General features: G+C 57.3%; 1 protein-coding gene across 1 annotated transcript in view; it reads left to right on the top strand.

Annotated features, from left to right (window-relative positions):
• The first annotated feature begins 4283 nt into the window (after positions 1 to 4283).
• TAFA5 (TAFA chemokine like family member 5) overlaps positions 4284 to 13113 on the top strand; it is a 267862-nt gene continuing 259032 nt past the window's right edge. The window contains exon 1 of the mRNA XM_030915774.1: positions 4284 to 4410. Coding sequence (XP_030771634.1) covers positions 4299 to 4410 — 112 coding nt within the window. The 5' untranslated portion in view covers positions 4284 to 4298. The remainder of the gene's footprint in view (positions 4411 to 13113) is intronic.

The raw sequence follows: 13113 nt of genomic DNA, 5'->3' as shown, positions 1-13113 counted from the left end.
TGCCACGCCCACCACTCAGGACTCCCCATAACCTGTCAGTTCTACTTCCTGGAAAGCTGCCAAGCCCCCCACATCCCTGCATTGACAGCTGCTCCTGAGAATCCAGACACCCCAGCTCTCATCTGGATCTCCCCAGCCACTGCCAAGCTGGCTTAACTCTTTCTGCCAACTTGGATCCTTCCCAGCTGTCCGAGTATCCTCTTGGTAAAATGCACATGGGATATGTGTGTGGAAGGTGAAAGCCTGCGACTGTTTTCAGAGGGAGGCACAGATCCCCAGGAGAGCAGGCACGGTAGCTACAGCCCCCACCTCTTGTGGCCTGCTGTTCACAGATCTGTGTGCTTCCTTTAGGAGATAGCGCTGGCCTTGCATAAAATACATTTTTCTTCCACTGTATCAGTGGGGACATCCTGACATCTCACCCCGTGAAAACATCCAGCTGCAAATTCAGGATCTCAGGGAGCCCTTGGTCAGTTGGGCACCTGCAACCTAATGGCAAATAGAAAGCACCCTCACGGCAGAGAAGTGCAGAGAGAATAACCCGCCCCCCGCTGACCACAGCAGAACACAGCCAGCAGTGGGCTCACATCCCCAGCAGGACAGCGAGGCCGCCACCTGACTGCAATACGTGCCTGGGTCCGCACCCTGGTCAGCCGCCCCTCCTCTCTGGGTGACACCCCTTTCTATTGCCCTCCTCGGCCAACCTGGGTGCCCTGCCATACAGGACGCCCCTTCCATGGGTCAGGCCTCTGAGGCAGTCCCAGGACTGGTGGCTTGATGTGGGGTGAGAGCCGTGGAATCCCTCAAGGGTTACACAATTGCCATCCCCTGTGCTTCTGGGTAGGAGTTAAGGTGATGGTGTGATTATTTAATAGACTTATTTAGGTTTCAAAATCTAAACTCCTGTCAATTCTGGCTAGTAATCAAAACCAGTCCATCAACAACAACAGAAAAATCGTCAATCCGTAGCGTGTGTTGGGATCCAGAGTGGAGCTTTCTGTTCCCTAGCAACAGAATTCAGGCTGCGCTCACCCCCCATCCTCAATTTCCATCTTGGTCTCTCTCTCCAGGCCTCTGGAAAGAAGGCTGGGATGGGGCTGGACCAGGCACCTGCCCTTGCCTTCGGACTGCCCGGGGGTGGTGTCTTTGTAACCATCTCAAGGTTGCTTGTCCCAGGGAGACCCCATCACTTCAATCTGATTTTAGACCCCACACCCCCCCCCCCCCACCTCCCCACTCCTTGGGTCCCTCTACTTGTAACCTGGAGTGGAGAATTCACCTTTTCTAGCATCACCGTTTTCAGACTCTCCACCATTCTGGGCTCCAAGTCATAAGCACCAAGGGCTCCCCTTCCATTCCCTTTTTCTGGAAATATTCAGCATGCAATGAGCCAGGCACTGCTCTCCCATAGCCCAAGGTTCCCCACCATAGGCCTAATGTTGTGGCCACAAAAACCTCAGCGTCTGAGTTCCTGGATACAGCAGGCTGGGTACCACACTGCCACCCTTCTCCTCTGCCTGGGAGCCCTCCCCAGCCACCCCATTGTCACCACGGCCCCCGTCCTTTGGCAGGAAGCCTCCAATGTACCCTCCCAAAGTCAAGGTAGACTGCATCTCTCTTTAAACCATATTTTTTAAACAAAGAAAATTACTGTAAACCAAATTATTGGGTGGGCAACCAGCATTTCAAAAATGAATTAGGATGGAATAGAAAACATCAGAGTATTGTTGGGGTAAATATTGCTCCGGAAACTTTCACTCCAAGCATGTGTGTGCATGTGTGTTCAAGCATGTGTGCATGTCTGTTTGTGTGCACGTGTGTGTGCATGTGTTCGCGTGCGTGTGTGTGTTCACGTAAGTGCGCATGTGCATATATGTGGGCACGTGTGTGTGTGTTTGTCCTAAGGATGGGACCAAAAGGGCTTGGAAACCAGTCTCCTGGAAGCCTTCCCTGGCACACACCTTGCTGCGCTCTAGAGCATGATTTTAGGGTAAATGCTCCTTCCTTCTGCTCCGAGGGTGCTCTCGTCTCCCTCCCACTGTGACACTTGCCACGTTGCACTGGAATTGTTTCCTTGTCTGTTTCTCAAACTGACTGCCACTTTCCGGGGGACAGAAAATCTAGGTCTTGGTGGCTTCCCCAGTCCCAGTGCCTGGCCCAAGTAGGTGCACAATAAATAGGTTGAATGAAGGAATGTCTGGCACAGGAGTTCGGAATGGACAGGATGAACTGGAATCTGTAACATTTTAAAAGCCACATCCTTTTTAGCAGGAAAAAAGGCTTCAATGAAAGGAATGAAATTGTCGAGGTGGAGACCTGGGCATCGATGGTGGCTCCACGGAATCCCATTGAGGGAGACCCTCCCTGCCAGGGTGCCAGGCCTACCCAGCACATCCAGAGGCAAGGGGTGTGCCCCTCATGGCCACCCCAAAGTTGTCAGGAGCCCCAACTTCTGCAGAATCACCTCCCTGCCAGGAAAGAGAGTGGGGAGAAGCTGCAGTTGAGAGGATACTAAACAGGAAAGTTGGTGTTCTAATTAAACAGGACTGAAAATTGATGGGAGAAAACCAGCATGGACACAGTCATATTAACGCAAGAATCTCATCAGGGCCCCTGGCAAGGACGCTTCAGCGCACATCAACCACTGGGATGGGGGTGAGAGGACTTGCAGTGAGAGGCTGCCTTTCTTTGCTCAGTTTCTCCTAAAGTGTTTGTGTGTGTGGATGAGAAAGTATGTGTGTGTGTGTGTGTGTGAGAGAGAGAGATTCAAGGAAAATACTATGAGTGTGCATGTGGTGCAGTGTGTGCGTGGGGCGTGAACGCTTACATGCATGAATTGTGTGTGAGTGTACGGCTGCGGACAGTCCACATCCCTTCACCTCCCTAGACCAGGCCTCAAGATGAAGGTATGATGCTGCTTCTCCCTGGTCGCTCAATCTGACTCGTAGGCCCTCTACTGGCTCCTCAGAAAAGGGTCTCCAGCTCCAAAAGAACCTCCTGGGGTGCTCGAGCCCCCAGCCCTATGCAGGATGGAGAACATCTTGTGAGTTCCAGAGGAGGGGTTCTATTAGCCGTGTGCACGAACCTGCAGGAAGGGAGAGCTTGGGGCGCTGCTGTGGCAGGTACTGGCAGGGGCCAGAGCCTCTCCAGGCAGCAGGGCCATCTGGGCATCCCGGACTGGGGAGCCTATCTCCTGGGCTGTAGAGGGAGGTGCAGACGGGACATGACAAGGAGGGTTGGAGATGGGGAAAGTGTCCTTGTGTCCTCACAGGGCTCACTTTTCCCATCCTCAGCTTGTTATAGGAGTGAACCTGTTTTGCAGATGATCACTGACTATGCAAGTAAAATAAAGTGCAATCATTGTCGTCCTGCTCAGAAAACCCACCTCGATAGGACCAGTCCCGGGACTGGGAGCCCAGAGACGCCACCGATAGCTGGTCCTGCAGGGACTCCAGGGAGATGAACCAGGAGGGCAAGCACGGGGCAGTGGCAGAGGTGCCCGAGTAGAGTGATCCTGGGGCAGAGGACGGAGGGAACTTGCGTGCCTGTGCCTGTGCCTGGCAGTGCCGCCCCGGGTGGAGAAGGAGCCCTCATGGGCGCTGGGCCTCCGATGAAGGGTGACTCTCCTGGGGTCTGAGGCTGTGCTCCCAGTGCACTCAGGGACCCCACTGCACAAGCACGATTTGGGGTGACAGGGCACACCTAGGGAACAGGCCCAGAGCACCCTCTCCTTGGAACAAACTCCGGATCCAAGTCCCAGAACCCACCTTAGGAGGCGTCTGCCGCCCCCGTCCCCTCCCCAACCTTCTAGGCCCTGGCTGCAGTGGATGGGGACGCGGAAGGCCCAAGTGCAGGAACTTCACCGCCGTCCTCCCCGCTGGGGGCCCAGGCTGCGGGCGCGCCAGGCCGTCTCTGTCGCCATCCAGAGGAGCGGCTTGGGCGCGGCGTACCCTCTGCCAGTCCCGGGTCGGCGGCGGGAGCCCCCCGCGGCGGCGGGCGCGCGCCTGTCTCGCGGATGCCGGGGCGCGCGTAGCCGGGGCGCGCAGTGACGCCCAGAGCGGGGCCGGCGTCCCCCGGGCGGGCCGGCGCGGGGTCGGCGGGCGCGGGCGCGGGCGCGGGCGGCGCGGGCGCGGGCGCGGGGCGCGGTGGGCCGGGGCCCGGGCGCGGCGGCGGCGGCGGCGGCGGCGGCGGCGGAGGATGGCGCGCGCGGGGCCCGCACGTGGAGGCCGGCGCGGGGGCGCGGGCAGGGCCGGCTGCTGAGACGCGCTGCTGCCCCCCGCGCGGGCGCCGCGGCTTCAATGGCGCCATCGCCCAGGACCGGCAGCCGGCAAGATGCGACCGCCCTGCCCAGCATGTCCTCAACTTTCTGGGCGTTCATGATCCTGGCCAGTCTGCTCATCGCCTACTGCAGTGAGTACCGCGCGGCCCCGGCCCTAGCACGGCCCTCTGGGCCCCGGACCCCCTCCTCCGGCCCCGGCAGGCGCCCCGCGGGCCTCCGGAGTCGGCGCGGAGTTACGAGCGCGGGGCGCGCGGTCCCCCGAGTCCCGGCCGGTCCAACGCTGCGCTGGGCGGGCAAGAGGGTCCACCCGGGTTCCGGGCGCTCGGGCACTTCGGGGTCGGACGCCCCGGCCCGAGCCTCCCTTCCCTGACTCCCCGGCAGGGCCCGGGCTCCAGGCCCCGGTGGCGCGGCCCGTCCCTGCCCGGCGGTCGGAGCCCAGCCAGCGGCTTCCCGGCCGAGATGCGCGCTCGGGAGGCAGCGGCGGGTCGTGGAGGGCGGGCGGCGCTGCCGGGGTGTCTGCGGAGCGCCCTCCCCGTGCCTCAGCCCGGGACACGGGGGGACGCAGCGGCCGAGCCCGGAGAGGAGCTCTTCGGGCAGGAGCCCGGCTGGAGCTCAGAGGAGCGGCTGGAGCTTCCGCCTCCGGGGAAACGGGCTCGTCAGGCGCCTTCTGGAAAGAGAAGCGAAGTGAGGGGTGGGATGCCCGGAGGGGGCTCGCCGCGGCCGCGGCCGTTTCTCGGGTCGTGTCTGGGGCCCGCGCTGGTGACCGGCGGGGCTGGCGCGGGCACGGGCTGGGGTGGTGCGGGCCGGTGGGCGCCCGGGTGTGAGCTGGGGGCTGGGGTGGGGGGTGACCGCCGCGGGCTCCCGGTTGCCTGGGGTGAAGGGTGGGGGTGGCTTGTGCCCCTGCCGAGGCTCCAGGCGGGGGGAAGGAGGGGTGGTTGGAGTCCCGTGTGCAGACTCCAGCCTCGGCGCTGGGGAGGGTGCTCAGCATCCCGGGGCACGTTCGCGGCTGGTGGGGTAAGTGGGGGCTGCTCAGCGTCCCGGGCACAGGCTCTGGCCCCGGATGGCGCGGGCTGGTCGGCTTCAGCTCCGGGAGCTCAGGCTTCTCGTCTTCAGCAGGAGAAAAGGACGGGTGCTGGGGAGTACCTGTCATGGAGAATTGCCATGGGCGCGGGAGGTGATGGAAAAATATGGATTCTTTACAAAAAAAAAAAAAAAAGACCAGCACCAAACCTCCCTCCACAGACACCACCTCCTCCAGAGCCCGGGTCCTCCAAGCTCCCAGTCTGATGCGATCCTTCCGCTGTCGCCAAAATGAGAGCACAGTGGCCAGGGAGACCCAGGCAGCCGCGGGATCGGCCTCCGGAGTCCTGGGACAGCCCAGCTCGCCAGGATCGCGAGGGAAACCCGGGGCCCAGAGCAGGAATTGTCCTACTTGCTTCAGCGCGGTTTGCATTTCCCTAGAATTGCTGTGGCACCGAGCGGGGAGGGGTCGCCAAGCCTGGGGGGTCTCAACCGGAGCTGCCCAGGCAGGCGAGGCCACCCTGGGTGCGCCGGAGCCCCTGGGAACTCACTGGCTGGCCGGCTGCAGGGAGGACAGGGAGGAGGGTCTGGGGGTTTGAGCGACATTTGTGCCTGTCCCCGAGTTTTCCGCTGCCGTCACAGTGCCTGCAGGGGTATGTGGGGGGATTCCCTAGAAGACCCCTAAGCAGGGCTTCCTAGGAGATGTAGAAAGGGTTAATGGCAGGTAAACTCTGCGCTGAAGAGGAGGCATTTGAATGCACTTCCTGGTGGCATCTCCGGAGAGGGAGGGGGGCTCATTCAGCAGTGTTGGGAGAGGGGCTACAGTGCCCTGAGCCCACTATAGGTTGCCCATCCCTGGCTGGGTGCTAGAACCCAGGACAACACCTCACCTCCAACCCCTAGCAGCTCAGCAGGTGTGGAAAAGAACAACTGCTAATTGTTACTAAGTACTTGACACCAGGGCCCTGTGGCTTCAACACTGCACTTCCCCAGCCTGTGAGAAGCGAGGTACACAGGGTCTCAATACACGCAGCGTCAGCCCTCTGCCACCCCGCGCTGCATCCTCAATCCTAAGGTGTCAGCACGTTGTTCATCCGGACGGCTCACACCTTCCTGAGACTGTCGTCTGCTCTGCGGAGTCGAGTCCTGGTGTCCCGGCGCAGACATCTGAGCCTGCTGCTTAGACACACTGAGGACTGGAGATCTGGTTTCCACACTCATCCCTCCTCCTTAGGAGGCCTCCCCAGCGTTCTGGAAACAGCCCTTAGCCAGGACAAGGACAGTTGGTAAGAAGGTATTACCAGAATAGCAGAAATAATTAATAAGAGAAGCTTGGGTGAAGCACGCTGTTATGGCTGTTTCCATCTCCGTGTAATGGAATAATTGACAATAAGAGACACACCCCATTACACCAGAAATGTACTTGGAGAAATTAAAACATTTCACTAAAATACAAAATAGACATAATAATAATTGATAGCTTGGAAATGCAGTCCTAGAGAAAAAGAAAAATTCCCCCCCTTTTGTTTAGAACCGATAAAGCAAATTAAATGCAAATTAAACAGTTCCTACGATTTTCATTCTTTCTTCCAATATATCTGGGATGAAGAAGAATAGTTTGTATTCTTGTTTGTAAATTGTTTTTGTCATCAGTAAGGATTTTTATTACTCAAAATGTCTTTGTGTTATGAAGCAGATATATTTGTATCATATTAATTAGGGAAACTGATAAGTATCATACAGGGTTCAATTATCCTGCCTGTTAAATCTGTGTGTTTCTCTGCAGCACACAAGGTGCTGGCTTCCTGGCGCAGCTAGGAGGAAACTGGATTCTTTCTTGGCCTGGTTTTCTGTTGGGGGGATTCTGCTGTTCTTGGCCCAGTGAGAGTCCAGCCTTCTTTCTTTCCCATGTGCTGGTATCCATATATAAGGAGATGGGCTCCACCATCTGGCTGGAGATAGACCTGCAGTCCACCAATTAGGCTAGTTGCTATAGTGACACAGTCTTGTCATTTTCTCCTCCTGGGGAAGAATTGCCAGGAGACTCAAACAGGGGAAGGGGCCCCGGATGGCTCACTTTAAAATGCATGCTCAGTGGTCTGAGACCATCACGGTGACAGCAGGCTTGGTTTCTTCCGCGGCCGGTGCTGCCCATGAGGGTTGGATGGTTGGTGATGAGTTGACTTGCGTGATGATGAGATTTGATGGGGAAAGTTGAAGCTCTTCTCCTTTTGATCTGAGGAAACCCCTCTGGGTGTAGCTTACAAAGAGCCGATATAGGTTGCTTTCCCCTTAGCGTATTTGGAGTAGAGAAGTCTGTCTGCCTAGATGTGCTTCTTGCCTAGATGTGGAATGGGACCTCTTGACCCAACTAGACCTGGTTGAGGGTGTTCTGTGCCCGCCACCGAAGATGTGATCTTTCCACCTGGCAAGGGAGAGAAGTGAATGATGACCAGAGGTAACTCCCTATGACACCTAAGCACTGACTCGGTCCTTGTGTGCAGTGTTGAAATCAAAGGTGAAGGACGCTCTGCACTAGCCTAGATTCCATGTCCCCTATTCAGCACGAGCAGGTGGATGGTGGGGACCCAGACTGTATTTCAGCATACCAGGGAGAGTGAGGAGGAGAGACAGATTCGCTACGTGCTGGACATGGAAATTTCCAAATAAATGCCGTCAACCCTGAGCTGTACCTTCCAGTTAAATCTCATGTCCTCAGCTACAACTATGAGAAGAAATTACAAACAACTTTGGAACCGTTTTGAACCCATTAGAATCCTAACTGAGCGGAGGTACTCTGGCGTTGCATTTCCTTTATAAATACAATTTATTGCATATTTAGGAGCGATTAGAATATGTCACTTTCCTGCTGTTCAAATTTTTTTCTGGATTCTCGAAGAGGTAAAATGGAAAGCACTGGAGGCTTAATGGAGTGGTGCCGTTCAGAAGTTTATTTCTCATCTTTGTTGAAAAAATTCTCACTGCGTTTTTATTCGATGGATTTGGAGCACAAGAAGATGGGCTGTTTGTTTCTTTCAGCTCCATAAATATAAATTATCAGTCTCTGGGATTTCTTTTAGCCGACATCCAGGCCCTAGGCTCAGTGAGGAAGAGGCAGGTTTGCCCCCTCACAGGATTTACCCATGCAGGGACCCCTGGGGCAAGGGACTTCTGAGCGGCTCTAGACAGTATCCTGGAGAGCAGCATCGACTCCTGGGGATCCTGGCTGTGCCCCACTGTCCCCTCCCACCCTCCACCCCGCTCTTTCACTGACATAGGACCAGACGGGGGGTCTACACTCTTCCACTGTCCACACAGGTGTCACGCTCCCGCCTGCGCCCATTCTGCTGGACCTCCCTGAGACCAGAGGACACTCGAACCCAAGAAGGCGGCTCCGCCTGATGGGTCTCTTCCACATGAGGCTCCCCAGCTAAGTTCTGCCCCAGAGTTCTGAGCTCAGGATCTGCCACTCGACATGCTCAGAATGAAATATATAGATCAACTTTTGTGGCATGAAGCATTTTCAGGTGACTTTTATGGGCGTAATTATGGGAAAATGTTATGATAATGTGGCACTAGAAAAGGGAAGAAAAGCAAAACATTAAAATCCCCATTTCTTTATATAGCCTCGCATCTGCGCTGATTTAGAAGGGCTCCTTTTTGCATTAAAATGTGGCGCTCCGGAGTTAATGACCTCTACAGACTGCCACCTGTCACCCGGAGCACTGTCAGCGATGGTCCAGCCCCAGCGTTCAGGGCAGAGATGGACAAGGAGGACCAGAATCTGATCAGGTGGCCGGAGTGAGCACCGGGGTGTGGAAAGCCCTATAGACTGATGACTGTTTGTTGGGGGAACTGTCATTGAGGCTGTCTCAGGAGCCTGTGCAGGTTCAGGTGCAGGGGGCCCGTAGCGTCTGGTGTGCCCTTTCTTAAATGCTGCCTTGCACATGGTCCCGGGGCTTCTCCATTGACAAGGGCCCCCTGATCTGCCCCCAGTGTCGATGGTTTCTGTGGAGGCCCTGGGTGGGCCTGGAGGCCCGGACAGCCCTACTGGAGCCCAGGAACAGCAGCTGCAGCCATCCCGCTCCTCCCTTCCGGACTTCTCCACCCTGGAATGTGCTAAGACTCATGGTAGCAGCACAAGCTGCCTCGGTGCTGGGCTTTCCAGAAACGGGCCTGGCAGCTGGTAGCAGATCTGGGCGACTATTCTCGTCTCTCCTTCACCCTAGCGAATGTGGTAGAGGGCTCCCTGAGGCTTTGTAGCGTTTACTTATTTATTAAAATGGCTGGCAGGAATCGGGTATGGAATTACTTTTATCTCCAGCTAGGCGAGCAGGACTCCTCTGGAATCCCCTGGTCCTCCTGGCTCCAGGGAGGCTGAGTTCCAGCTTTGTATGCCAGTGGCATCCTGCAAGACAGTGGGTCTGGGCCCAGTGGGGTGGCAGCCCCACAGTGAGTCTTCCTGGAAGAGGCATCCCTGTCCCTTGGCATGTCACTTACCATGGGGTGAACCTCTGCTTTGGAGGGGCCTGGCTCTGCAGGTCTCCTTCCAGCACTGCTTGAAGAAGGTAGGAGTGGTGGAACTGGCTGCAGGCTTGCAGGTGAAGCTGGAGATGTAGCTTCCAGGGTATTCATTTAATTAGTCTTGGGCGAGCTCCAGCCATGCGCTAAGCCCCGGGGACAGAGATGGTCACTCTTCTGGAGCTGGCATTCCAGAGGGGAGAGGACAGTCAGTTGGCACAAAGCAAAGGCGGAAGATGATGGGGGAGCAGCCTGGGCTAGACCCCTGTGTTCTGGTGGGTTCTTCACGCTACCCTTCTGTGTCCCAACCCAGCTGCCACCTCAGAATGTCAGAGACCTCCCAGAGGTGGTGAGGGGCAGCCCAAGGTGTAGCTCTGGATCTGGTTTCCATCTGGGGAATCTCCTCCGTCCTTGTTCTCCCTTTCCTGGGCTCCCCGTGCCCCTAGCACTGCACTCAGCCAGCTTGTCCATTCCTTGTCCCAAAGGCATCTTGCCTGACCTCTCTCTGTCTGGGCCACTGTCACTTGAGACCTTACACCTGCTCTCCCTCCTGAATGTAGCAGCATCATCCTCAGTGGCTTCTCCGCCTCCAGGCCCCTGCCCTGCACCATAGCTTCCCTTGGAAGGACCCGGCTGCCTTCGACCCTCCTCCCCAGCTCTCACCCTCTCCCCTGGCTCACCACACTCAGGGCACCCAAAGCTGAGCTCCCTTGCCCAGGTGGGAGTCTCTGTCCCTCTGTCCAGCCCTGGAGTCCAATCCTGAGAGCAGCCTCTAGCCTACAGAGCCTTCTAGAAGCTTCCCAGGAAGTTGGCATGTGCTCATTCCTCTCCCACATACTCCGGGTTGGACATAGGTGCTGTGGTGCTTCTACCGCCCGTGAAGGCCCGTCTTACTCCCTAAATGCTGTGGATGCAGGAAGGCGTGGTGAGTTGGGCCAGAAAGTGCCCACCTCATGTCTTAGAGGATCCCCTGCTCCCTGAGGCGTCCCCTGGGCACGCGTCCCCATCCCCTCTCCAGTGCTGTGCATGTGTGTTTTGGTGGCTGCTGTCGGGGTCACTTTCTGCCTTGTCTTGGGCTCTGAGTTTGGGGCATGGCTGATGGCCTGGGGAGACTGAATGTGGGCTCTCTGGGCAGACGCTTCTTGGTCACAGCACCTGCTGGTCAGTGGGCTGTATGGTGAGGCAGCCTCAGGGAACCTCCCAGCCTTCAGTGTGCTGAAGCTCCGGAAGGTCACGGGGACGTGGAAGCCTGTCTATACATAATGTCAACCCCGCAGGCAGAGGGGCCAGGGGAGTCGGGGATGCCTGGTCAGCTGTGGGGGACAGAGGAGGGCCCACTTGTGGTAGGTGATGTCTTCTGACATCACCCACCCCACCCAGAACTGGGCACAGAGGGGTCTGGCTCCACCCCTGCTGGAACTGCCTGCTTGTTTGGGGCGCTGTGTGGTCCTGGTTTGCAGGTGCACCGCAGGGAGGGTCGTGAAGGTCCAGCCATCAGGGACCCTGGTTTCCTGGGGGTTAACAAGGCGTAGGCTGTGCCACCTGAAGGCACATGCAGGAATCTGTCTCGCCCACAGCATCTTCATGCTTGGTTCAGGATCTCTGAATGAATGTAGGAAAGAAAATACAGAGAAAGCAAGACCGCTAACACCGTAACAGGCTGCTGTGCTTGCATTTCATCCTTCAGAAACAGGCTTGGTGCCCCCTCACCTCCCAGCCACCAGGGGAGGAGCGGCTGGACTGGAGGCCTCCTCCTTAGGGGGAGCGGTGGGGCTGGTCCCGCACAGGGACTGCAGGCCCGCCTGACTCCGGGTCTGGGCTTCCTCCCGGTGCCAGCTCCACTTCCCACGGGCTTGGGGGTCCCCAGCAGTGGCCCATCCATGGAAATCAGCCCTGCCAGGGACCGAGGCCCCGTTCCGCCCCCGCCTGCAGTGTTCCAGGCCGCGCCGTTCTTCCATCTTCAGGGATGCTCTGCTGCCTCGCTGCTGGTTTCTGGGCCAGCCCCTTACCCGTTTCTGCACTCGTAGACCATCTCTAGAAAAGATGGCATTTCTGCCTCAGCACAGCCAAGATGCTTGACAGATGAGACGAGTCCAGTGGCTAGGGGTCATCAGTCTGGGCCTAGGCCTGGGGGCGGGGCTGAGGGTAGGGGCGGGGCTGGAGGCCTGGGGGCGGGGCTGAAGGCAGGCTCCTGGCTGGAGGCCTGGAGGTGGGGCTGAAGAGAGGGGTGGGGCCACCTGGAGGCGGGGCTGTGGGTAGGAGGGGCTGCAAGGCTAGGGGTGGGGCTGCAAGCCTGGGGGCGGGGCTGAAGGGGCAGAGGCTGGAGGGCTGCTGTCCTCTGGCAAACTAAGTCTCCTGGATTCCAAAGATATCTTTGGTTCTAACAGTTTGATTAATAATAATATTAATAATAATATGTGGAATACCTTGGAAGAGCTCAGAATTGGTAGGTATACTTAGTAGGACTTTTCTCATTGCCAGAGTGGAAAACTCATATCTTCTTTTTAGCCTCTTTTTCTGGGCTCCTACAGTGACAGCTCCCCAATCCTTGTTCTCCTTAAAGTTGCACTTGTTCCAATTTCCCCCTAGTTCAGGGTTTCTCAGGGCAGCACTAGGGTCATTTGGGGCTGGGCCATGCTCTGTGGCAGGGGTCTGCCTGTACATGGTGGGGCTTTGAGGGTGCCCCGGCCACCCCCATTCGATGCCACTCCCAGTTGTGACAACCAGAGGTGTCTCTGGACCTTGCTGCCTGTCCCCCGGGACAATCAGCCCACTGGGAATCCTGCTCTAGCGCATCTGTACCTTGTCTGTGGCCCCAGCAAATGCACTTGCGCTGGTATTTCCTGGGGTGAACTCAATACCAGCAGGGTGGCAATCTTATAGTTTCTGGGTTTCTCCACTTCTGCAGCTGGGCGGGCCGGCGTGGGGGTCAGAGGAAGTTCAGCCCAAGTCCCCGTCCCGTGCGGGTCCTTTGCCTCCTGTGACTGTTTCTGTCTGCAGAGACAGCTCCTGCAGGCTCAGTACAGCCCCTCCCGGACCGGTGGAACTGCTGGAAAGGCTGTCTGCCGGGAGGGAGGTGTCTCTGCACGTTTCCACACACTTCTGTTTCCAGAGCTTGGAACCAGCGCAGGGTTCATGAGTTGCTTGCAATCTCTTTTCTGTCTTAATTTCTCCGCATTTCACATGTAACCGTGCTGCCGATGGTGATGAAGCCATTTAGAGGCAATCAAACACTCCCGCACCGACGGCAGCGCCTATCAGCCCTTTCCTCATCTTCCTGCTTGTTTCATTAC

The sequence above is a fragment of the Rhinopithecus roxellana genome, chromosome 13 (assembly GCF_007565055.1).
Source record: "Rhinopithecus roxellana isolate Shanxi Qingling chromosome 13, ASM756505v1, whole genome shotgun sequence".
Taxonomy (NCBI): domain Eukaryota; kingdom Metazoa; phylum Chordata; class Mammalia; order Primates; family Cercopithecidae; genus Rhinopithecus; species Rhinopithecus roxellana.
This window is presented reverse-complemented; position numbering and strand designations above follow the sequence as displayed.